Here is a 27,401-nt window from a genome sequence, read left to right as displayed (position 1 = left end):
TGTTTTCTCATATTGCACAATTTCATTTTTTCTGCACATCAGAAAATCTGTTGATAAGTGCTTATTTTTCTAAACGATTAACTCAAAAGGCAATTTAATTTGCTATCTCTATTGGGCTATTATCTAGACCACATATTTTTGCCTGAGTCCTGTTCGCAGTGTCTAACAATAAGTTGCTTGTATTTTTTTTTATTTTTTGACTGGTTGAATAAACTTGCTGCATTCTGTCTTGTGAGTTGTTTCATTTCAAGTAAGACATACACAATTCATCAACCTGGACTCACTTGTCTTCATTTACAGGATTTTCCTCTGGTTTAATAACAGACTGAGTTGTGGCTGCATGTGTCTACCTTAATTTTGGTCTAATTAATTCATTTTACTATTATTATCATACTGAAATCATTTATCAACTTTGAGAATATCCTGAAGCACGTATTATTTGAGGGCCTTTTATGGAAAAGAAAGGCCTTCTTTTGTTCCATTCCATAGAATCAACATGAGCTCAGAGTAACTGAGCTCCTCTGCATGCCAGGCGTGTAAGCTGGTCCACTTCCCTCAAAGTGGACAAGGAAGGATGTAGTCCCTCTTCCACCAATGGCATTAATGACACAGGTTGAACATTCCCATCTAATATTTTAGACATGGAAGGAACTTTGGAAATTCTTGAAGATAGTGGCCTTGTGAAGTACAGTGTTCAATTTTTATGCATATTACAAACCTTAGTTTTCCAAAGCAAGAACACACCTTCTTTTTAAAAATCATACTTGAATTCATCATATTCCAGTTCAATTTAATCTCATTTCTCCAATATTGTGTCTTTAGTAGAGGACAGGCACCATTCTTTATATAAAGTTAGAGTCATAGGAAGTAATCATACATTCTCTGTTACCAGTGATGGCTGTAAAAAAATCCTAGATAGATAAATATCTACTCGGCTTTTTTTGTTTGTTTGTTTGTTTTGTTTGCGTTGGGTCTTCGTTGCTGTGCATGGGCTTTCCCTAGTTGCGGCGAGCAGCTATTCTTCGTTGCCGTACGCGCGGGCTTCTCATTGTGGTGGCTTCTGTTGTTTCAGAGCACAGGCTCTAAGCGACGGGGGCTCAGTAGTGTTGGTGCATGGGCTTAGTTGCCCTGCGACATGTGGGATCTTCCTGGACCAGATATCGAACCCGTGTCCCCTGCATTGGCAGGCGGATTCTTAACCACTGCACCACCAGGGAAGTCCTCTACTCATCTTTTTAAAGTCACAAGTGAGATGAATAGTTGAGGTTATCTGTTAAAACCCTCTTGGAAGGTTTCACATTAATCTTTTATAATTGTAACGGCTGCTAAAAAGGGACCCTGCAGCGAGGCAGCCATGTCTCAGGTGGAATGAATAAATCCATTTACTCCTGTCTTTCATCCTAGATTCTCTTCTCAGACCTGTTTTTAATCATCCTTTCCGAGATCTCTCTAGGACCCCATGAAGACTTAACAAGGGTTAATTTTAGATAACATGAGTGTAAAACATATTCTCATCCTGAAGTTATTCAATGATAAAGCTTTCACAGGACTCTTTTGCAAGGAAAATGCTTCATAGCACAGAAAAATTAGCAAAATATAGATGGACTATAATGTTCCTTAAGGGTAAATATAACTAAAGGCAAGTAGGTATAATTCTTGTGAAAAATCTTCAATTGTAGAAGATGAAAGACTTAAGACATTTTGGAATTGAGATTTCCTGAACAAGCTCGTATTTTAGTATCTTTTAAAAATATATTTTATACCTATTTTCAATATCTTTTTTTTTTGTCTGTTTCTTCTTACTAAATTATAGCCTGTGACTTAGGTGGTGGATGATTATTCTAGGCAAAACAGTCAAGGTCTCACATGGTTTGTTTATAAATTGCCTTCCCATCAGAACTTCTGCTGTGCCTGGAATTCCAGCCCCAGAAAGTAGGTGTCTCATCCTTTTTTCACTGAAGGTGCTCTGTTCCACTCCAGTGGGACCAGAAGTAGAACACTTTTAACCACTCTCAATTAATGATAAATTGCCAGGAATTTCTTGTTATGCAGCCACTCTGAGAAGAAATGCGAAGTTTTGCTCCTGATAAATAGGCTGAGTTTAGGCACCTGAGTCCTGATCCCTGCAGAGCAAACTGTAGATATGGGTGGGGTGGATAAAGGAGCAGCTCTTGGAAGCTGTGTTCAGAGGCATCAATTTACTTAGCTTTTGAAAAATCCAAAAATTGCCAACTGTGGCAAAATGTTAAAAACTGGTGAATCTGCATAAATGATGTGGGGGGGACTCTTTGGATTATTCTTGTAACTTTAATTTGAAATTATTTCCAAGTAAAAAGTTAAAAAAAAAATAAAAGAGGAGATGTTAGCAGAGGAGGTTGAAGAGTTAAAATTGGACTTGGCCTAAATTTTGATTTCAACCTGTAGTCAAGTTTTGAATGATTTAATCACCCTTCCCAGGAGCTCTGCCAGCACTGAATTCCAAATCTTAACACACTGTTACCAAGCAAGGACTCCCTGCCTGATGTGCATAGAAGCCAATACTGTGACACCTTTGTTTGAGAAAGGAAACAGCTTTATTGCGAGGTTGACTGGCAGGGAGGCAGGCAGGGCTCAAATCTGTCTCAGATCCAAGTTTGGGGCGAAATTTAAGGGGTTAGGGGAATTTCAAACTTGGAAGCTGATTGACTAGTCTCAAGTTACTTGTGCTGCTGGGCGCTGGATTTTCCTTATTGAAGGACTTCTCACTCCGTAAAGGGCACCAGTGGAAGCATTTCTATTCTTTGAGTTCTGTAGACTGAAGAGTCTAAGTTCCAGGGTCAGCCTGGAGGCCTGGGTTCCTGTCTTGCACACGCGCACTGCTGTCTCTGTAAAATAACTCCAGGTTTGATTAATCAACAACCTGATTTAAGGGAACAAAACCAATTTAAGCTGGTCAATGTTTTACGTGCTGTTTCAATGTCAGTTGAGGGGCACCTTGATATAGTGTTTAAGCATGTGGACTTAGAAACAGGCTGCCTGGATGTGAGTCCCCACTTTTGCCAACTATAAGCTGGGTGACTTGAAGTCTGTTATTTACTCTCTGTTAATCACTTTCCTCAGCTGTAAAATGGGAATGACAATAGTACCTACTTTCTAAGGCTGTTACTAGAATGGAATGATTTCACATTTGTACAATGTTGAAACCCTGGCTACTACAGCTCTATAGATTTCTGTTAAGATCGATACTAACTATCGTCATGTGAGCATTTTAACTTTAAAACAGTCATTTTCCAGTGACAGGAAAGAAGGGAGGACAGATTATGTCATGTGAGCATTTTAACTTTAAAACAGTCATTTTCCAGTGACAGGAAAGAAGGGAGGACAGATTATAATCAACGGAGGCAAGGGAGGGCATTTTCAAACTGTCAAGGATGAACTCATAGGAATACTTTTCCTTCCCTGTCCAAGTCTCTGGTCAAGGAAGTAACCAGTGTCATTGCCCTCAGGTGTACCGGGGCTGCAAAGAGGTTTTGCAAATCATTGCTTTAAAGGTGCTGGGCTAGGAGGTACCTCTATCCTTTACTTCCTTAAATGGAAAATTTCAGGTCAATTGAGTGCTAACAGATGAAGTGAGATGATGTTATCCGGAATCAAGTCTATTTATCCTTTTAACCCATTTCACGCTTGTCAAAGCTTCCTTACAGCACTGTTTTAGAGTTTCAAAGACCATTTATATGACATAAAGCCTTGACCACTCCAAGTGGGATTCCTGGGGCAGTCTCAGTAGCTCTGGGAGCTTGTTAGAAATGCAGAATTTTAGCTCCCTTCCCCCCAAGACCTACTGAATCAGAATCTATTTTAAACAAGAACCCTAAGTGATTGCCCTGCACACTCAGGTTTGAGAAGCCTGGTAGAATCATTGCCTTGTTCCTAGAGCAGCATGAAAAATTCAGAAGTGACGTCTGGTTCTCCCCTTCCCCTACCTGCCCTCCCTGGGCTTCTTTATAAAATCCTGTTTTACTTTCTGTGCCCTTGAACAGACTTATGTTCTGCACTCTGCCTGAATGGTAAATAGTCACATTAATTTAAGTGATTCTCAAAACATGCAAGTATAGGTAAGCTACTGTAAGCCAAGTGTTTCTGGGAAGCGTGCAATGGGAGAGATCGAAAGATATGATGATAATTCACTTAATCTCAAGTTCATATGAGCAAGCATCAGGTAAGTGCAAAATGTTTACATTTTGTTTTCTAATTTACCTGTAGTCCCACGCAGAGTGTCATTCAATATGCAGGGTTAATTAAGTTCTCAGTTCTGTTATGAAAAAAGTGCTGAAGCAGTTAGAATTTCTAACTCAGAAAATCAATTCAGTTGATGGGCTTTATTTCTAAAAGGAGCCACTCCCTTCCCTGTATATTTGCATATTGATTAGCCCCTTTCCATGGACATTTTGATATTTTAATTAGGTTTCCAGTGTTTTCAGTCACTGGATTAAAGACCCATGTCCTGTTCACTCCTCCCGGAGTGTGAGAGTTTGTTTAAAATTGCATTTTGTAAAAATCCTACATGGTAAAACTGTTTCGAGTCATCCTGCCCACTGCAGTTATTTTATTTCTGGAATATACTCAGCTCATTTATGGCCTAGAAGCAGGATCTTACTTTAGGGTATACCAAAAGAAGCTTGCACTTCTGTCAACCACATGGAAATGCCTCTGCATAGTACATTTTCTCTCTTTAGTAGTTGCTTGTTGTGGAAACTTACTGATTTAAATTTTTCTATCTATATCTACATACATATACATATATATACTCATATTTCTATCATTCTACTATCTTTTGGTTTATGTTACTTTTATAAGTGAATATATTTGTTAAATAGGTGAATAAACCAGTGAAAGGCCATTACCATTGACAATTGTAAAAAAAAAAATAAATAAATGTTCTGTAAGTTTAGAAAATAGGCCCTTAGATCTATCCTTGGAGGAGAAGAAATGGAAGCATCTGATCCTCAAATGAGCAAAAAAGAGTAGTTCAGGCTGTACCCATTATCTGGTGAGAAGGGACCCACCGTGTTGCCATCAGACCTCAGTGGTGTGCAGCTCACTACAGCTCCCCCCAGCATGGCACTAGTCCCTGTGATTTGGTGCATTTCATCTGAGAAGACTGCTCTGTACCTTCGTCACATTTTTTTGTGTGTGGCTTTTGCCTCAGTCACCTGGGAGCTTTCTAGCTATTTTCATTGTTATTAAATTTTAAAGAAAATTAAGTTATGTCTACTGAGAACAAAAACGTGAGTCACTGACAATGTTAAGAGTATCAGGTAGAGAACACAGCTATAGAAAGTCTGTTAATAGGTAGGAAAAGGATCACCAGTGTAAAAGAAGGGAGATAGAATTATATCGTAGTCAAGACTCAGGAGTTTTGGAGTCAAGCATATTGGATTGAAATCCTGGCTCTACTACTACTGGTGGTTTGAACTTATTACTTGTCCTTCTAGAGTTTTGTTTTGGAATACTTTCAAGATTATAAATAAACTTGGAAAAATTATTGAAAGGGTTCCCATATAGCTTTCACCATGCTTCCCCAAATATTAACACCTTACATACTCATGGTACAATTATCAATACCAAGAAATTAATGTTGGTGTGATACTCTTAATGAATCTATAGGCCTTATTCACATTTTGTGAATTGTCCCCAAACCATCTTTTTTCCTATCCAGAATCCAATCTAGGACCTACATTGCATTTATTTGTCAAATCTAGTCTCGTCTCCTCCAGCCTATGACAGGTTCTGCATCTTTCTTTATCTTTCATGAACTTGACATTTTGAAGAGTCTTTGCCAGTTATTTTATACAATGATCCTGATTTGGGGTTTGTCTACTGCTTCTTCATGATTAAACACAGGTCTCTATTTTTGGCAAGAATACTAGGGGAATGATATTTTGTCCTTCATCATGCATCACATCAGGAGGTCCGTGATGTCAATATGTCTCCTTACTGGTGATGTTAACTTTGATCACCTGCTTAAGGTGATGTCTGCCAGATTTTGTTTCTTCACTGTAAACTTACTATTTTTCCTTTGGTAATTATCTAGTTTCTTTTGGGAAGATACTTTGTGCATACCAACATCCTGTTTCTTGTCATACTTTCACCTAATTTTAGCATTCATACTTGCTAAATGCAGGCAAAATACTTAGCATAATGTCTGATATATTAAGTGCTAATTTCATTCTCCTAATACCAGTAAATACAGTAGTTATGATTATTTCAATATAACAAAACTGAAAACATCATAACGTTGCTGAGGAACATAATGTCTAATTGTCATATGATTCTATTAGAAAAGCAATATGCCTGCATTGATATTAGAAACAACATATATCAAATCATTCCCATCTACTTATTAGGAGTCAAACAGGGAGCTATTTTTATTTAGGAAATGAGTTTTAAGGAACTATTGCTATGCTAGACGCCTTCAGGTACATAATATAATATTGACTCAGTGCTTATGAAGGTCCAGGTGTCATTTGGTCGTTTGATCCTTAAAATAACCCTTTAAAGAAATGTGTTGACTACAGATGAGCAAACTGTGCCTTAAAGAGGTTAAATGATTTATGAAATCACACAGCTACAAAGTACCAAAGCTGGGATGTAATTTCAAGTCTGTCTGACTCTAAAACCATGCTAGATCATTCAAAAATTAGAAAAGAATCTTTGAAAATTTAAAAATAAAGTTCCATCTTTTTCCACTAAAAGAAGATTTTAAAATTTGTGTCTATGGTTAACAAAGGACTGCAATAATCTGTTCTAAGCATTTATAGGTGAATGAATGTTATGTGGACCTTATTCAGGTTCAAGAATGTTTTGTGCATTATGGAAGACTATGTCACATCCCAATTAAGAAATTAAATTTATTCATAGTTATATATAAAAAGTTATCTAATAAGGATTATTCAATCATTTTTATTTATTAGGGATATAAATATTACTGGAAATAAGATAATTTATTCAGGTATTTTGATGAAAGCCAGTATCACTAGAAATATCTATGTAAATAAAACAAAAAGTATCTTTTCTTAAAATTTGCATTTCCTCTCAAAGTTAATATTTGACATAAATAAGCAAACTGCAAATGATATGATTCCAATTTACTTCATCTAACTTTTGAAATTGTCTTTGGAAAAAATAATACCAATCTCACTTTGTCAATCATCATCATCATCACCATCATCATCCCACCTATTTGACAACTTCAAGATACAAACATGTGCCCTGCAAACATGAAATGATTTGAATGATTATAAATAGAATGTTAAAATATATGTATAGCGATTAATGATTAATCCATGAGTTTATTCTTAAATAAATGGATACTGCCCATATTCCCTGGACCCTTTGCTGTCATGAACTCACGAGATCAGCAGTTCCTAAAAGAGTAGTTACTACTAATTTTTTTCCCACAAGCTGCTTTCATCAAGGCTATACCTTATAAAGATGAAATCAAGGCTGGGGGAACCAGAAAAGTATAACCTTATTACTGTAAATAAGAAGCTGTCTTAAAACAAAAGGCAGTTTTTATTAATGACTTTTTAAATGGCTTTAGGATTATAAATGTGCCCACTCCAGATTCTTAACCTAATAGTTTCTGTCTTCAAGGTCTTACAAGCATTGACTAATTAATTTATGTTTGTAATACCACTGAGAAATAGGCAAACAAGTTAACCTGGAATAGAGTTTACATAGGATTATAATTCTTGTGTTATTAAGAAAGAATTAGCAGAGATCATAATAATTAGTCAGAAGCCGGATGGCGATAGGCATAGGAAAAATATGTAAAAGAGGCAGTAAGAGGTGGGGACGCACTTAGAGATCTATGAGTATGGCCCTAATTGCCTCTGATGGTCTGTTCCAGCAGTGATTCCGCGGGGCATGCTGTGAGGGAGCATGAGGTGGTTTTAAAAGTCACAGTCATACATGGCTGTACCCGCCATAAATTTGCAACAGACCACCTAGAACCTATCTATATACTTCTGCAAACTTTTCAAAGCATGCTTCATAAATTTCTTCTCCCCCCTGTGATACTTCCTATGCTTGTCTCAAAATTATTGATACCCCTCCTTTCAAATAGTCAGCTTTCTGCAGAGTGTAAGGAATTAGCAAATTCAATTGATTTTATTTATGCCACACAGGCTTGTTAAAATTTCACTTCTGAGTTTTCATTTTATACTTCGCCCTGTTAATTCATTTATTGTGTCTTCACATGACAATTTTCCTAAACACTTCTTCCTTTTACCTTAGATATTTCTTATGGGATGAGATCCAAGATAGGAAAATGTTCACCATTTGTGTCATGTACATCAATTAAGTCAACTAAATTTCAAGATTATGTTTCTTTTTGTTTACAGTGGCTTTTTGTAACAATGTCCAGGGTTCTGTTAGCCTTTTTGATCGCAGAAGGGTCCTTTGTTGCATTTACAATTTGGGTTTTTTTTTTTTAATTATATAGTTAAAGGATACGTAATTAATTAGTGACACAGCAAGTCTTCTCACACCTAACCAAAATAGCTCTTCTTCCTGTATTCATCATTTCAGTTGGTGGATTATGGTCCACCAGTCACCCAGCTAGAAACCTGTCCTACATTCTAGACTGCTCTTCCCTGCTCCCAACTTTTATGTACAATTAATCACAATCCTTCCAGTTTTACTTTCTACATATATTTTCACAATCCCTTCCACTCCCATGCCTTCAGGTCTCATCTGGCTAGCTTCTGGTGATTCCTTTTAAAGAGTTTCAATGCCATCTCCTCTGGGTTAGGTGTTCTCTCCGGGTCCTTTATCTGACCCTCCCTGGTCCTATTTGTTTATCCTTCCGTGTTGCTCTCCTGCACCATCTTCTGAACTCCTTGAAGGAAGAAACTGGGTGGGACTTACTGTATGATGCTCAGACCCTGATTTAGTGCCTGGTACATATAAGGTGTTGAATAAATGATTTCTGACTGTATGAATGAATGAATGAACAAATAAAACTTTCCTTTAGCTCCCCCCGCAATGCCTGTTTTATATACCATACTGAGATAAAATAATGATCCAATTACCCAGAGGGTAATTATACTGAATATATAATAAATTAGCTTAAAGCCCTTCATGAAATTCTAGTGCTTAATGATTTTTGTTTATGTTTCAGTAGTTTGTGTGTGTGTGTGTGTGAGTGTGTGTGTGTGTGTGTATGTCTGTGTTTGTATGTGTTTTAAGGAGGAATGATAATTTTCAAAAATTTGCCTTTAAGTGTGACACTTCTTATCACTTTATTTTCAATAGCTCAGTAATTAAGAGCATTGCCTTTGCTGTCTTTCAAATCTGGGTTTAAATTTTGGTTTCCCACTTGGGCCATTCTTAACCACCCTGATGCTGAGTTTCACTTTGAAGCAGTTAAAATTTGAACCCCATGCAGCTGTTTCATGTGTGCATGTATACAGAGAGAATGCTAGGTGAGATACAGTAGGAAGTATAACTTGGGCTAAGAAGTCACGGTAGGACTCTGAGGAAGTGACACTTCGCAGTCCCTCTTGATGCTTTGCCCCATATCCCTTCTGCCTCCCTGAGTTCACTTGAAGCTGTGGGAGGCAGCTTCTAATATACTAGCGACTCCCCAGATCAAGTGCCGTGGCTCTTCTTTCTGCCTGAGGGTAAGCAAGGGTAATCCTGGGGAAGGGGGGATTCAACTGCCCACAGGAGCACCTTTGATCAACAGGAGATAGGAGTTGATGGATAAGTAGCCCAGCCTCCTAACCTCCAATGAGATGATTCTGAGGCATATTTTCCCTGCTCTTTCTCAGAAGGTCTCCAAGGGGAGACCTGGCTATAGTGGTAACACATCCAATAACTGTTACTAGTTTTTATCTTTTCCTTGTCTCACTTTTCCCACTTCCTTTAGCAAATGCTTCCTAGGATCACCTTCCAAGCAAATTATCTGCTCCAAGTCCTTATGTCAGGTTTGGAGTACCAACCAAACTAAGCCAAGGCTTAAAGAATATGGGAGCCATGACCAACCAAGGTTGAGAGACACTTACAGTCAGAAGAGACATCATGTTGAAGTACCAGAGCCCAGGGTTAAGGGTGGCAGTTTCAAGGAACTAAAAGTTATTCTAGAAGGCTGGCCTGAGCAGAAAATATGAAGGGAGAATCATAAGGTAGGAGAGACCAGTTAGTGGTGGGTTTAGAACTCGTTTTCACTATTTTGGCATGATTCCAGGGTCAATGGGATTCTAGATTGAATGATTTCAAGTGGGGGAGTGATATGCTAGATAGTATGGAGAATGAATTCCAGGGAAAGTGGACACCTGTCCAAGACACCTGTGAGCAAGTTATTGTGATAAAAGTGATCTATACTTGGGGAAGGGTGTCAGTAGTACCTGGAGAGAAATGGGTAGATTTCACAACTATGGAGAAGGTAACACCTTTCTAAACTGTCATTGCTATTATCAGTGTGAAGCAGGCCATGGTGATAACTAAGGTAAGCTGGTCATTTAAACAGGGAAACATTTCAATCATTGATGTTGTGCTTCAGGATAATATATCAGCAGTTTTTCCTTGAGAACTTATTTACTTCTCAAAAACAGTCTTTAACTTATGTATTTGTTTATCTCAATTTTATTCTAAAATATTTAAACATTTGTTGTGGCTGAGAAATTGTCATATTCCCCTGGTTCATCTTTGATATGTTAGTGATAGATGTTTAAACCAAACTCTTATTCTGGAAGTGAGCATGCCAAAGGGCTGTAAATTTTACCGATTTGCTCATGAGCATGGAAATAAATTAGAATGATGGAGAACAGTGTACTACAGCAAGTGCCTTTATAAAATTATGTCTGACCTTTTCTTTGCGATATATGATTTTGCCACTGAAGCTTTTATGTTAGGGTTATTAGTAACCACTCATTTCAGTTAGTGCAGTGAAAATAGGTTTTGTTGTTCCCATGAGTCAGCATAAAATAACAACGAAGATAAACCCTTTCTGAAGATGCAGCTTTCATTAAAAAGGAAAGAAAAAAAACCTAATTGAAAGTCACTGTAAATTTTGAATGATTAATGTCATGCCAAATAAGTCATTAGAAATCTCTGATGGATATAAAAAAGCAATCATTTGCACAATTGGAAAGAGCTAAATTTAATCTAGCTATAATTCTCTATTTTTTTAAATTTGTATATTGGGAGAGATATGATATAGAAATTGTTGAATTTTAACATAATAACCTTTTACTTTAGGTGGTTTGTACATGCTATTAGGCTCTGAATCAGCCAATTAATTTCCCTATGGATCCTTTTATTTCAGCTGATCACCTTTGTTATAGCTCCCTGTTTTTCTTGTTTCTTGCCTAATAATAATATATCTGGTTCATATCATTTCAAACATACAAAAACTCTAGGGTTTCTTTTTCTTTGTTTTGCTTTGTTGTGTCTTGTTTTATCTTACTATCTATCTATCTATCTATCTAAAGAAAGATATATTATAAATATATATATCCAAAGCTTCAGATCCCTTTTTAGAAAAAAGAGGGGCAAAATTTATGAACTTTCTTCCTAAGTCTCTCCAGTTTTCCTCTCTACAAAGTAAAAGTAGCTTTCTAGTAACCAGCATTTTTTTATTCTTTGATTCTGTGCTTTTAAAAGTGGACATAAAACGGTTGACCCTTGAACAACCCTGGGGGTTAGGGCTGCCAATCCCCGCACATTTGAAAATCCACACGCTGGTATCTCTGCCTCAAAAATAAAGAAAGTGACAAATGACTCACCCAAGGGCTGGATAGAATCAGGACTCAAACCCTAGTTCTTTTGATTTCATATATTGTGATCTCTAATCAGACTTTTCTCAACACTTGGATAATTTAAAGATCTGTAAAATGAAAACACAGGTACTATATTTATTGGAAAAAACTGCCTCATAAGTGGAACTGGCCAACTCAATTCAAACCCTTGTTGTTTAAGTGTTATCTGTATCCTGAATCTGGGGAGTTTATCGCATCTTAAAAATACAAATATCTGCAGGTCTAGATCTGTAGGTGCAAAATATCGTGTTCCGTAAAATTGCCTTTTGTTCTGGGATGTACAGAAGATAAATTGAATATATAATTTTGTAAAATAAAATATATATTTTTTTAAATTCAGTGAAACTTGACAGATAACATGCTCTACTATTTTGGAGAAGATTAATCAAACTAAAAAGAACCCTAAAATTATCGTGATGGCTGACCTACTTTGTAGTGGACAACTGAAAGGCAGTGGTGATGTTAAAGAGAATAGCTTGATTCAGAGTTGAAACTTCTAGATTCCCTTTGTAACTGAAGAACAGATCAACAGACCACAACAGCACTACTTTATTCTTTTCACATACTTTAAACATTTAATTACCAGGGGAAAAAAATCTTTCTTTCCATCCAAGATTCAGGTTCTAATAGTCAACTACAATAATAGTGGTGCAAAGTAGAAGCATCATTTTTTTTAGGTGGAAGGCTCTTCATTTTACATTTACTATTATGCACATTATTGATTTTCTTTTCTGGTTGTTATTCCTTGCAGAGAGTGAATCTGTCCTTCGATTTTCCATTTTATGGCCATTTCCTACGTGAAATCACTGTGGCAACTGGGGGTAAGTGGTTTTCTACCCATTCACTCTAAATAATCTACAGTTTCACTACAGTTACTATTTTTAATTTACTCCATATTTCAAAAGGGACATTTATTGGGAAAACCATTGTCTTCTATCACAAAGTCATGGGTATAAATAAAACCTAAGAAAGAATATAGCTATTGGGAAAACTTTTCTGCAGAAAAAATGTAGTTATAATAATTTTCAGCTTAGATTCATCTCTGCTTTCTTTGCAAGTTTTATTTCATTTTTGATAATATGGAAGACTGCTTGAAAGTGAACAGAGCTTAGAAAGAAAAGGTGCTTAAGAAAACTATGGAAGTATTTTCATTTTTTTTAAATTTATATAGTTGATCAATATAAATTTATTTATATATCAATATATACATTCACATTCAAAACCACATTATATTAACTTTAGTTATTTGGTTTTTTTTTTTTTTTTTTTTTCTTTTTATTCCGCCTAAGTTGACTGACAACTCATTTGAGTTTAAAAAATAAACACTGAAATTCAGTTTGAATTATCTTCATTTTATTTTTCTCCACAAACTTTGGAGGTTAGTTTAGAGATTAGCAATAGCCTAGAAAGGCAATTATCATTTTTTATAGTGTATCCCAGGAGTGGGAAAAATTTAATCCTTGATTGCTACTAGCAGAAATAAGCAAAATGCCGGAGAATATTGCTGCTTGCCTAACATGGAGTGATAGAGAAAGTAGAAGAATGAGAGAAAAACATAAAAATGGAAGAGTAAGTAAAGAAGCAAGTTAAAAGAAATCCATAGATATGATGAAAAGTCTGTGGATGACCCAAGCCTAAAGCACCACAGATCAGAGTCCCTTTCCTTCACTGGGTTTTCTAATTGGTCTTCTGCTTGGTATGGGAACCATGTTGGTCACTATTACCATATTTCAGTATAAGACTTTGAAGATATGTAGGATTCAGAAAAAGATTTGTAGTCAGAAATACCAATAAGCAAATAAAAGTTCTGAGTACCGTCTCTGAACACTGGTAAATAAAGCTGCCTCTGCCTTAGGATTGTGTAGCCTAGTGGACTATTAGACAAAGTGAAGCAGAATGTGGGAGTTCCTTAGAAAATACAAATGATGACATTTGTATTTTGAAAACATCTTATTTGTAGATATTTGTAAACATCTGTGAGAATCCTTTAAGACTTTATAGAGAAATTATTATTTAAGATATTTCTTGAAGGAAGTTATAATTTCTGTGATTATGTAGGGAAGGAAGAGTAGGTCACAGGGAAGAATATCTTGAATAAATACTATACAGAAGAGGAAATTGGTGGAATATGTTTGAGATAGTAAATAATTGAGTTTGAATGAAGCTGGGTGTAGCTTTACAAAAAATATTAAGATGTGAAAAATAGTTTGGGACAATTTTATAACTGCCTCAAGGGTCAATCTGAGTCAATAGTCCTTAATTAGATAAGCAATAAATGTAAGAAGCTGAACCAAGATATTTTGTAATGCTTTAAGTATAAAAAACTGAAGCTAGTACACATAATAGGAAGAATATTGCAGTAGTTTGTGTGACAAATATTGAGGGCCTTGCTGATTCTGAGGCTTCAAACGAAGGGAGAGAAATGATGCTATTAGTAAAATTTACAACTCTAAGCAGAAGAGCTGGTTTTAGGGAAAAACAATGGCTTCAGTTCAGAAACTATTACATTTGTGTAAAAAAGGACTATATATAAGTAAAATTTACACAAGGACCATGTCTTTATGAGCTCACCGTGTATTTCTGTGCTAGTACAGTGCCAGACATTTAATAGACATTTTAATTAATGTGTTGAAAGACTGAATGGAAAGAAGAAAGGTAAATTGAAAGATTGCCCCTATAAGCCGTGGATTACCTCACATCTGCTCACATGTTTAAAGTATGATATGAGCATGGTTATCTTATAATATGAATATTAGGCATGTTTTCTGACACTTAGGTTACCGGTGTTCCACTGAATTTTTAAAAGTGAATTATTAATCACATTTGTTCAAAATCTGTACACACAGTGGTGAAAATATGGGCAGCTTTGCATTTTCTGTGTCTCAAATCGTTTTATCTTTAAAAGTCTTGTCAGTGATTCAGCCAATATGAAGTAAGATTTCCCTTAGCTGAGTTGGTAGGAAAAAACCCAAACAGATGGCTATATCATGTTTACTGCTTCAAAGTACCATTTTTCTTTGAAAAGATCCTCAAAGTAAGTGAAAAATCTGGTGTCTTGAATGATCTCTATCTTCTTTGAAGAAAACACTAATGTAAAGAAACCTTTTTTATTTTTTGCTTAAGAAATGCTAGTATGGCACTTGCATATCTAAATCTATACCCTTTTCAGAGAGGCACAACTGAGATAATTTAGACATTGACCTGGGTTTCTCCAAAATGGAACCAGAATCTCCTGTAAAAGTTTTCAGCTAAACAAATAGCTTGTCTACACTTCCATTGTTTATTTATTCAATCAGTATTGGTTGAGCCCCTACTGTGTGAAAGACACAGTACATGATACTTTGGTTTGTACAGAGAAGAATAAACTGTTGTTCCTCCAGGAGCTTAGAATCTAAGGGGAAGGAGTATATGACTAAGCAATAAGACAAGGTTGACTGTGAGTATTGGAGGAGCAGAAAGTTGCTCCAAGAGGAGATCATTCTTATTGGGTGAATCAACAGGTTTGTGAAAGAGCTAACATTTGACGCTGGCCTTAAAGGATGGTGGAATTTTAGCAGGCAAAGAAGCAGGTTGAAAAGAGGTGAAGAGGGAAGGGACATTCTAGACAAGGGGATGCTGAGCTAAGTGACAGTGCTGAGCCCATACTGAGCATATTTGGAGGTCTGTCAAGTGAATCTGTTTATCTTGAATGGAGACTCAGAGTAAGAGTCTAGTGAAAGGGAGATGGGAAGAGTGATGTAAAATACTTTGAACTTTAGACACTTGGATGATACCCAGTAAGTATTGGGTTTCTTTGAGTAAAGAACAGATCTGGCCTAATCTGGCAGTGGAGGACAGGGTAAGGTTAGGCAGTTAAAGTCAAAGAAAGAAGCAAGTTTTTCAATACTTCTACATAGATTATAGTGCCTGAAGCCAGTGAAGGGCACATCATTTGAGTTGTTTGATCAAGGTTTTCAGCCAAAAGGATTCATTAGGACACAGGTGAGTAAAGCTAAGAACAGCTTGGAAGAAGACTTCTGAATCATAGATTTTCAACAGATCTCTTCTGATTAACTAGGTTTTATAAGCAGATAAACCTACCTGACAAAGGTTCATCATCTTACAAATCTTGAAAAAGTTATAAACCATGAAAGGCTTGGAAGAAAAATGGAAACCAGAAGTCAGATTAAATAAAGTTGACTGAAGACCATTGCAAATAGACCAGGGACTGGGATTTTTAAGTAGGAACACATTGGTTTCTATGAAACTGAAATGAACAGAGATATTCTATTGACTGTCAGTTCTCTTTGACTGTGTCTGCAAATTCCTCTTGAACCTGTTTCTACGTTGGATTTAAGATAAAGAAAGTGAAATGTTAAAGCGCATATTTTAAATCACAATTCCCTTCATTCCTACCTCACCGCTTCCGCATTTCCCATGCCTCCTTAAAATCTCTCTCTCTCCACAAAGACACTAATTTTGACTAAAATGAACTTAGACAATGTCTTGTGTTATTGCTAGGATCAATACCATTTCAAAACAGAGTAGTTTAAAAATACAGATATATGCATAATTTACTGTGACCCATCATTGTGTGTGTATGTGTAATATATATACATATATATTTCATTGTGAGTAAAATTAAGTTTCTAGTTAAAATGTAAATAAAAATCAAATATCCGGTCATTTATTTATAAACTACAAAAATGAATCTTTGCTTATTAAGCATTATAATTTTCAAAAGCTTCAGTCATGCATACAAATAATGTACACAATGAATTGGAAATACCATCTTATTTTTTGGTTCCCTGGCAGCAAAATCTGAAAGCATTCTTTCATCTTTCTATTTAAAAAATATGTCAGAATACAAATATTCCAGGCATTAAAAAACTAGTCCTCCGTGCATTTTGTACAGATACTTCCATTAAACGTACCACTAAGTTGTGTTGTTTGCATATCACACTGCCTTTTATTACCTTTCCATATGAATACTTTAATTGATTCTTTTTAAACCTTAGGCTGCTAAAGTGATCTTTTAAAAGCTTCAAAACGTAGATTTATGTGTGAGGATTTGATTTTTTAATTCTTGCAACCATAACTAGTAATAATATTTTTCTCATGAGTCCATCAGGGGCACTACATATAACTAAGATGAGAGGAAAATGGGAGGTGGGAGAGGGTGGTAAATGATGGCTGTTATAATGGGAGAGAGAAAAGTTGACATTATCCAGATAATTCTGGCCCTCAAATTTTAAGTATGTAGACAGATGCTGATTCAAAATTAAAATAGTGTGTGGAATTGCAAGCAAGTTGCACATGAGATTAGGAATCAAAGATGACGTGAATTAAAAGGATAATAATGAACAGGTATTACTTAACCTTGTTTATGTGAAGGATTTGCCCTCCTTTCCTTTCTACGTGAATTTCTAGTTGGAGATTTAGATTTTTTTGTCAGGATATGAAAAGTTTTATTGAGAAGCCTACTTCACACACATCTTTTCTTTTTCCAGTTTGATATAATTGACATACAGCACTGTATAAGATGTCAATTTTAGTTCTATTTTATTTTGTTTGCCCCATGATAACTAATAAAATGTAAAATGTTCACTAAGTAATCAGTGTTTAGTATCTGAAAAATTAATACATGGCACTAAAAAAGGTCAAACAAACAAAAGTAAATATATACAGTCGGCCCTCCATATCCGTGGGTACCATGTCCAGGGATTCAACCAACTGCAGATTAAAAATATTCGGGAAAAAAAACATTTTTGGAAACTTCCAAGAAGCAAAACTTGAATTTGCTGTGAGCTGGCAACTATGCATAGTATTTACATTGTATTCACAACTATTTACATATCATTTACATTGTATTAAGTATTATACAACCTAGAGTTAATCTAAAGTATGTGGGAGGATATGTGTAGGTTATGTGCAAATACTACACCATGTTATATAAGGGACTTGAGCATCCAGGGATTTTGGTATGGGGGTAGGGGGTGTGTCCTGGAGACTGAGGAACATCTGTGTCTCCTTTCTTCCCATGCCTCCTCGTCTACTAGTACTCCTCTCAAGGGAAAAAAAAAGTTACTCTTTGAGCTATGGTATCTTAAATTCAAATTTAGACTAATTTCCTATATCTTGTCAATATTCATTTGTTTCCTCTCCCCCTTTAAGTCACCAATAAAACAAGTTAAAAAAATAGTGCATGTTATTTTGATTGGGTTTTGAAGAAGTATATTGCCCAATCTTCCAGCTTCATTTTTATTTTTGTTTTCAAATAGCAATATTTTAATTGTGGTTCCAAATAATATTTCATGCTTTTTAGAGGTACTTGATTAATAAGTTATAAAAGGCTTTTTTTTTTAATCAGTCATCAATTTGATACACATCACTGTATATATGTCAATCCCAATCACCCAATTCAGCACACCACCATCCCCACCCCACCACAGTTTTCCCCCCTTGGTGTCCATATGTTTGTTCTCTACATCTGTGTCTCAACTTCTACCCTGCAAACTGGTTCATCTGTACCATTTTTCTAGGTTCCACATACATGTGTTAATATACGATATTTGTTTTTCTCTTTCTGACTTACTTCACTCTACATGACAGTCTCTAGATCCATCCACGTCTCAACAAATAACTCAATTTCATTCCTTTTTATGGCTGAGTAATATTCCATTGTATATATGTACCACAACTTCTTTATCCATTCGTCTGTCGATGGGCATTTAGGTTGCTTCCATGACCTGGCTATTGTAAATAGTGCTGCAATGAACATTGGGGTACATGTGTCTTTTTGAATTACGGTTTTCTCTGGGTATATGCCCAGTAGTGGGATTGCTGGGTCATATGGTAATTTTATTTTTAGTTTTTTAAGGAACCTCCATATTGTTCTCCATAGTGGCTGTATCAATTTACATTCCCACCAAGAGTGCAAGAGGGTTCCCTTTTCTCCACACCCTCTCCAGCATTTGTTGTTTGTAGATTTTCTGATGATGCCCATTCTAACTGGTGTGAGGTGATACCTCATTGTAGTTTTGATTTGCATTTCTCTAATAATTAGTGATGTTGAACATCTTTTCATGTGCTTCTTGGCCAACTGTATGTCTTCTTTGGAGAAATGTCTGTTTAGGTCTTCTGCCCATTTTTGGATTGGGTTGTTTGTTTCTTTAATATTGAGCTGAATGAGCTGTTTATATATTTTGGAGATTAATCCTTTGTCTGTTGATTCGTTTGCAAATACTTTCTCCCATTCTGAGGGTTGTCTTTTCGTCTTGTTTATGGTTTCCTTTGCTGTGCAAAAGCTTTGAAGTTTCATTAGGTTCCATTTGTTTATTTTTGTTTTTATTTCCATTACTCTAGGAGGTGGATCAAAAAAGATCTTGCTGTGATTTATGTCAAAGAGTGTTCTTCCTATGTTTTCCTCTAAGAGTTTTATAGTGTCCGGTCTTACATTTAGGTCTCGAATCCATTTTGAGTTTATTTTTGTGTATGGTGTTAGGGAGTATTCTAATTTCATTCTTTTACATGCAGCTGTCCAGTTTTCCCAGCACCACTTATTGAAGAGACTGTCTTTTCTCCATTGTATATCTTTGCCTCCTTTGTCATAGATTCGTTGACCATAGGTGCGTGGGTTTATCTCTGGGCTTTCTATCTTGTTCCATTGATCTATGTTTCTGTTTTTGTGCCAGTACCATATTGTCTTGATTACTGTAGCTTTGTAGTATAGTCTGAGGTCAGGGAGTCTGATTCCTCCAGCTCCGTTTTTTTCCCTCAAGACTGCTTTGGCTATTCGGGATCTTTTGTGTCTCCATACAAATTTTAAGATTTTTTGTTCTAGTCCCGTAAAAAATGCCATTGGTAATTTGATAGGGATTGCATTGAATCTGTAGATTGCTTTGGGTAGTATAGTCATCTTCACAATATTGATTCTTCCAATCCAAGAACATGGTATATCTCTCCATCTGTTGGTATCATCTTTAATTTCTTTCATCAGTGTCTTATAGTTTTCTGCATACAGGTCTTTTGTCTCCCTAGGTAGGTTTATTCCTAGGTATTTTATTCTTTTTGTTGCAGTGGTAAATGGGAGTGTTTCCATAATTTCTCTTTCAGATTTTTCATCATTAGTGTATAGGAATGCAAGAGATTTCTGTGCATTAATTTTGTATCCTGCAACTTTACCAAATTCATTGATTAGCTCTAGTAGTATTCTGGTGGCATCTTTAGGATTCTCTATGTATAGTATCATGTCATCTGCAAACAGTGACAGTTTTACTTCTTCTTTTCCAATTTGTATTCCTTTTATTTCTTTTTCTTCTCTGGTTGCCATGGCTAGGACTTCCAAAACTATGTTGAATAACAGTGGTGAGAGTGGACATTCTTGTCTCGTTCCTGATCTTAGAGGAAATGCTTTCAGTTTTTCACCGTTGAGAATGATGTTTGCTGTGGGTTTGTCATATATGGCCTTTATTATGTTGAGGTAGGTTCCCTCTATGCCCACTTTCTGGAGAGTTTTTATCATAAATGGGTGTTGAATTTTGTCAAAAGCTTTTTCTGCGTCTATTGAGATGATCGTATGGTTTTTATTCTTCAGTTTGTTAATATGGTGTGTCACATTGATTGATTTGCGTATATTGAAGAATCCTTGCATCCCTGGGATAAATCCCACTTGATCATGGTGTATGATCCTTTTAATGTGTTGTTGGATTCTGTTTGCTAGTATTTTGTTGAGGATTTTTGCATCTATGTTCGTCAGTGATATTGGTCTGTAATTTTCTTTTTTTGTAGTATCTTTTTCTGGTTTTGGTATCAGGGTGATGGTGGCCTCATAGAATGAGTTTGGGAGTGTTCCTTCCTCTGCAATTTTTTGGAAGAGTTTGAGAAGGATGGGTGTTAGCTCTTCTCTAAATGTTTGATAGAATTCACCTGTGAAGCCATCTGGTCCTGGACTTTTGTTTGTTGGAAGATTTTTAATCACAGTTTCAATTTCATTACTTGTGATTGGTCTATTCATATTTTCTGTTTCTTTCTGGTTCAGTCTTGGAAGGTTATACCTTTCTAAGAATTTGTCCATTTCTTCCAGGTTGTCCATTTTATTGGCATAGAGTTGCTTGTAGTAGTCTCTTAGGATGCTTTGTATTTCTGTGGTGTCTGTTGTAACTTCTCCTTTTTCATTTCTAATTTTATTGATTTGAGTCCTCTCCCTCTTTTTCTTGATGAGTCTGGCTAATGGCTTATCAATTTTGTTTATCTTCTCAAAGAACCATCTTTTAGTTTTATTGATCTTTGCTATTGTTTTCTTTGTTTCTATTTCATTTATTTCTGCTCTGATCTTTATGATTTCTTTCCTTCTGCTAACTTTGGGTTTTGTTTGTTCTTCTTTCTCTGGTTCCTTTAGGTGTAAGGTTAGATTGTTTACTTGAGATTTTTCTTGTTTCTTGAGGTAGGCTTGTATAGCTATAAACTTCCCTCTTAGAACTGCTTTTGCTGCATCGCATAGGTTTTGGATCGTCATGTTTTCATTATCATTTGTCTCTAGGTATTTTTTTATTTCCTCTTTGATTTCTTCAGTGATATCTTGGTTATTTAGTAACGTATTGTTTAGCCTCCATGTGTTTGTGTTTTTTACATTTTTTTCCCTGTAATTGATTTCTAATCTCATAGTGTTGTGTTCAGAAAAGATGCTTGATATGATTTCAATTTTCTTAAATTTACTGAGGCTTCATTTGTGACCCAAGATGTGATCTATCCTGGAGAATGTTCCGTGCGCACTTGAGAAGAAAGTGTAATCTGCTGTTTTTGGATGGAATGTCCTATAAATATCAATTAAATCTATCTGGTCTATTGTGCCATTTAAAGCTTCTGTTTCCTTATTTGTTTTCATTTTGGATGATCTGTCCATTGGTGTAAGTGAGGTGTTAAAGTCCCCCACTATTATTGTGTTACTGTCGATTTCCTCTTTTATAGCTGTTAGCAGTTGCCTATGTATTGAGGTGCTCCTATGTTGGGTGCATATATATTTATAATTGTTATATCTTCTTCTTGGATTGATCCCTGGATCATTATGTAGTGTCCTTCCTTGTCTCTTGTAACATTCTTTATTTTAAAGTCTATTTTATCTGATATGAGTATAGCTACTCTAGCTTTCTTTTGATTCCCATTTGCATGGAATATCTTTTTCCATCCCCTCACTTTCAGTCTGTATGTGTCCCTAGGTCTGAAGTGGGTCTCTTGTAGACAGCATATATATGGGTCTTGTTTTTGTATCCATTCAGCAAGCCTGTGTCTTTTGGTTGGAGCATTTAATCCATTCACATTTAAGGTAATTATTGATATGTATGTTCCTATGACCATTTTCTTAATTGTTTTGGGTTTGTTTTTGTAGGTCCTTTTCTTCTCTTGTGTTTCCCACTTAGAGAAGTTCCTTTAGCATTTGTTGTAGAGCTGGTTTGGTGGTGCTGAATTCTCTTAGCTTTTGCTTGTCTGTAAAGCTTTTGATTTCTCCATCAAATCTAAATGAGATCTTTGCCAGGTAGAGTAATCTTGGTTGTATGTTCTTCCCTTTCATCACTTTAAGTATATCATGCCACTCCCTTCTGGCTTGGAGAGTTTCTTCTGCGAAATCAGCTGTTAACCTTATGGGAGTTCCCTTGTATGTTATTTGTCATTTTTCCCTTGCTGCTTTCAATAATTTTTCTTTGTCTTTAATTTTTGCCAATTTGATTACTATGTGTATCGGTGTGTTTCTCCTTGGGTTTATCCTGTATGGGACTCTCGGCGCTTCCTGGACTTGGGTGGCTATTTCCTTTCCCATGTTAGGGAAGTTTTCGACTATAATCTCTTCAAATATTTTCTCTGGTCCTTTCTCTCTCTCTTCTCCTTCTGGGACCCCTATAATGCGAATGTTGTTGCATTTAATGTTGTCCCAGAGGTCTCTTAGGCTGTCTTCATTTCTTTTCATTCTTTTTTCTTTAGTCTGTTCCACAGCAGTGAATTCCACCATTCTGTCTTCCAGGTCACCTATCCGTTCTTCTGCCTCAGTTATTCTGCTATTGATTCCTTCTAGTGTAGTTTTCATTTCAGTTATTGTATTGTTCATCTCTGTTTGTTTGTTCTTTAATTCTTCTCGGTCTTTATTAAACATTTCTTGCATCTTCTCGATCTTTGCCTCCATTCTTATTCCGAGGTCCTGGATCATCTTCACTATCATTATTCTGAATTCTTTTTCTGGAAGGTTGCCTATCTCCACTTCATTTAGTTGTTTTTCTGGGGGTTTATCTTATTCCTTCATCTGGTACATAGCCCTCTGCCTTTTCATCTTGTCTATCTGTGAATGTGGTTTTTGTTCCACAGGCTGCAGGATTGTAGTTTTCCTCACTTCTACTGTCTGCCCTCTGGTGATTGAGGCTATCTAAGAGGCTTGATGGGAGGCTCTGGTGGTAGGTAGAGCTGACTGACTCCAGATACTTCTAATTTAATAGTTTTGTTATGGCGCCTCTGACTCATTAAAATGCTGCTAGTGTTGGAGGGTCTCCTGCAGAGGCGGGGGGTGGCTGTGGCTCACCGTGGGGACAAGGACACTGGCAGCAGAACTTCTAGGAAGTACTCCTTGGTGTGAGCCCTCCCAGAGTCTGCCATTAGCCCCAGCAAAGAGCTATAAAAGGCTTTTTAACAGCAGAAGAGAGTTAGTTATTACTCATGATGATTGATTTATAAATACCAACCCCACCATCTTTCAAGTATATAACCTCATATAACAGAACTTGATTGCCTCCATTAACCTTCTGAATCTAGTGAAAAGGTAAATGGAATTATTTTGTATTATTATTATCATTATATTATTATGTGTATCTGGAGATCTGATACATGAAGGGAAGTGCTGAAGGGATAGAAGCTGGACAAAAGTAAATCCATTCCAATTTGGTTCACTAATTTAAAGTAACAAACTCAAGTCTCAAAGATTCCTGGAGAGAAAGATAAGTTATGTGATGTCTGCTTTGCTGTGTCTGAGTGATTCTCTGGATATACCTCCTGAAAGTTCATCTCACCTGTCCTCCTTGATAATTTACTCCCCCAAACTGTCTAGTGTCCCACAATAGATTCAGCAGATTCACCAGCATTACTACATTTCCCTGTGGCTTTATGAATTGTGTATTCCACAAGCCCTTTTATTTCTGCTGTGTATCCACATGTCATATTTCATCAGAACTGGGTCCTTGGGATTGGGGGTGAAGTGTAGCTGGAGATTAGAGCAACAGGAGACCCAGAGAGGGGCCACCCAGGAGATAGACTTGAGTCAATATGAAAAACAGCAGAGGCAGAAATGTGGGTAGAAAGGAGGACAATTATAGAAAAATGAAAAAAAGAGAGGATCATTGGTACACGGTGGATAAGCCATGATTAGTGACAGGAATGGGGGAATGTTGATCCATCAAAATGAGAGTCTGGGTAAAAAGCAGATTCTCCAGGCTCAGCCCCTTCCATCACCATAACAACCACAGAGGAGTCTACCGATCACTCCTCTGGAAAGCACCGTTTAGCCTCTTGTGGATCCAGGCTTTGTTTGAAACATTTGTGAATACTTAGCTTTCCTCCTTTCCTAGTCACTGCATGAATAATTCAGATAAATAACAGTATTACATAGATGCTCAAATACATCACCCAACTGAAAACAAAAGGAGTCTAGGTGAGGCTAGTCAAGTAACAAAGTACAGCAACTGTTCTAACATTGTCCAATCCTGGAAAGGGGAGAAAAATACTAAGTGACGCAGGATTGACTTTGGACTCTGGACATTTCAGGAATAAGTTCAAAAGAGTTCTATTCCTACAGAAGCCAGCAAATGAAATTCATTTTCTTCGAGAAGCAGTCTGGTATCTAGATTAAGATAAGTAGACTCTTGAATCAGAATGTGGGTCTTCATAAGTTACACCAGTCAGAGCTATTGTGATCTTCAGTAAATTACTTAATCTCTCCCACCTCAGTTTCCCAATCTGTAAAACAGCATAATAAAAGTTCCTAGTTCATAAGGATTTTTGTCAAGAGTTAACAAAGTAATATGTTATTAATACCTATTTCATAGAAAATACTATAAAAACAGCATATATTATTACTATCCTTTTTTATATGTATTTTTTTTCTCTTTTATTCCTTTTCAAAATACATTTTCTGTAAAGCTGTGCTTGCTTGTTAGTTTGTCTGTTGTTTCCTTTGATGGCATGATCCATAGCTCAGGGGGTGTTTAGGGACTTAATTCTTCATTATCGCCTTTTAAAGTCTGGCTCATCCATTCATGACTGGGAGGTATAAGAGTGTTTAGATGACTTGGGATATCCTCTTTCTCAGCATGGGTATATCTGTCATCTCTAAGTACACTCTAGAATCTCCTCTAAAGGCCTCCCAATGCTGTGACTGTATCTGAAAGTCTTCCAAAATTTAGCAATTTTGTAACACATGGCAGAAGAATCTTGAAATGTTTCTCTGTGATATTATGGGTCATAACTGGGTAACAGGCATTATTATAATCAGCAGGGCATGCATATCTTTATGCTTCTTATTCTACCCTTCGTAGAACAAGAACTTTAAGGACAAGTCATCAAAGCATAAAGTTAGTTATGGGTAAAATGATGGGGATGGGGATGGACGTTCCCCTGGTGCATCTAGTTTGCCTTTCATAGACTTGAGATTCGATTAATTGCTAATAATTCAACTTGAAAATATATTGAAGACCCAATCCTAAAGGAAAAATTAAATATTTGTTTAGTTAAGTTTATATGTGATGTTTTGCCTTTGAATTAGGAGACGGATTTCTTTATGTGCACCTGTTATGTCAATGCTAACCTTTATTATCAGGATCTTTCCCTATTTTTTTTTTTTAATACATCACAGAAAACTAGTAGGTATAATACAGAAGCAACTCAAAATTGTGTTCTGACTTCAACTGATACAGCTCTGGAGCTGAGACATACTATTAAATAGAATAGGTCTAAATAAATATTTTGTTGGCTATTTCTTTTTTTTAATTTTTTTATTTTTATAAATTAATTAATTAATTGATTGATTGATTGATTTTTGGCTGCGTTGGGTCTTCATTGCTGTGCATGGGCTTTCTCTAGCTGCGGCGAGCGGGGGCTACTCTTCATTGCGGTGTGCGGGCTTCTCATTGCAGTGGCTTCTCCTGTTGTGGAGCACAGGCTCTAGGCGTGCGGGCTTCAGTAGTTGTGGCTCACGGGCTCAGTAGCTGTGGCTCACGGGCTCTAGAGCGCAGGCTCAGTAGTTGTGGCGCCCGGGCTTAGTTGCTTCGCAGCATGTGGGATCTTCCCAGACCAGGGCTCAAACCCGTGTCCCCTGCATTGGCAGGTGGCTTCTTAACCCCTGCGCCACCAGGGAAGTCCCTTGTTGGCTGTTTCTAATAGGATTATGGTGGATTTAGATTACCTTGTTGATATGACTAGCCTGAAGGCTACAGAGAGATTTTCATTTTATCTGCTGGAATTATTGTTCAAAGGAGAGGTTTCTGCTGAAGGCAAAGAAAATGGGGGAAAAAAAAACTTTTTAATTGCTTTATTATCAATTTCCACAGCTCCTTTAAAAAACAAGCATCTTTTAGTTAATAGCTTGTAGAGAAAATCAATAGTACTTTTAGATTACTCCAGGAAAATAGAAAGAGTACAAGAATTTGGAACAATTAGATTTTTCAAATAAATAAATAAATAAGTAAAAATAAACCAAAACTGTATAAGTGATAAAAATGAAACGTCTTTTACTTTTTTAAAAATTGTGGTAAACATACATAACAAAAGATTTACCATACTATTTATGAAGTCTAGTCATTGAGCTCAGCTCTGAATAATTTTTTTTCTCCTGTTATTCTTTTTAAGTGGTAATCTCTTTAGATAACTTATCAGTTTCCTCCAAAATGCCTTCAAAAGACAACTTTTTCCCAGAACTTTATACCAGTACATTCTTGTAAGCAGAGTTTACTGTTCTTAGTAGATGGCAGAGAGAAAAAAAATATTCCATTAGAGAAATATTTGTGAAGGTCACAGCCCAAAGACACAGGCCCACTAAAGGCTGAGAAACTTCTAAAATTGAAACACAAAGAGAAAAAAGAATGGAAACAAAAATAGAACACCCAAGAACTATGGGATAATAATAAAAGATGTAACATACACATAATTGGAATATCAGCAGAGAGAAAAGAAGAACAGAGCAGAAGAAATATTTGAAATAATAATGGCCAAGAACTTTCCAAAATTAATGACGGACCCCAAACCAGGAAGCTCAGAGAACACCAACCTGGCAAAAAGCACAATTGGACATACCAGTTTCAAACTGCAAAAAACACAAAGGTAAAGAGAAATTCTTGAAGAAGTCAGAGAAAACCACACCTTCCTACAAAGTACCCAACCAGTGCTCCTTAAAACTGTCAAGGTCATCAAACAAGAAAATTCTGAGAAACTGTCACAGCCAAGAGGAGCCTCGGGAGACATGATAACTAAGTATAAAAAGGACATTATGTAAAATTAGGGAAATCTGAATAAGGTTACTTAATAATTCAGGTAATAATTATGTATCAATAGCATTTCATTAATTTTGACCAAGATATGGTCATACTA

General features: G+C 36.3%; 1 protein-coding gene across 3 annotated transcripts in view; it reads left to right on the top strand.

Annotated features, from left to right (window-relative positions):
• Positions 1-27,401, top strand: part of PLXDC2 (plexin domain containing 2) — a 414,916-nt gene that overhangs the window by 197,283 nt on the left and 190,232 nt on the right. For all 3 annotated transcript variants that reach the window (XM_036842292.1, XM_036842291.1, XM_036842293.1), the window contains one exon: positions 12,556-12,625. In XM_036842292.1, the coding sequence (XP_036698187.1) occupies positions 12,556-12,625 (70 nt within the window). The remainder of the gene's footprint in view (positions 1-12,555; positions 12,626-27,401) is intronic.

The sequence above is a fragment of the Balaenoptera musculus genome, chromosome 2 (assembly GCF_009873245.2).
Source record: "Balaenoptera musculus isolate JJ_BM4_2016_0621 chromosome 2, mBalMus1.pri.v3, whole genome shotgun sequence".
NCBI lineage: Eukaryota > Metazoa > Chordata > Mammalia > Artiodactyla > Balaenopteridae > Balaenoptera > Balaenoptera musculus.
The sequence above is the reverse complement of the archived record's forward strand: the minus strand, read 5'-3'. Positions and strand labels throughout refer to the sequence as shown.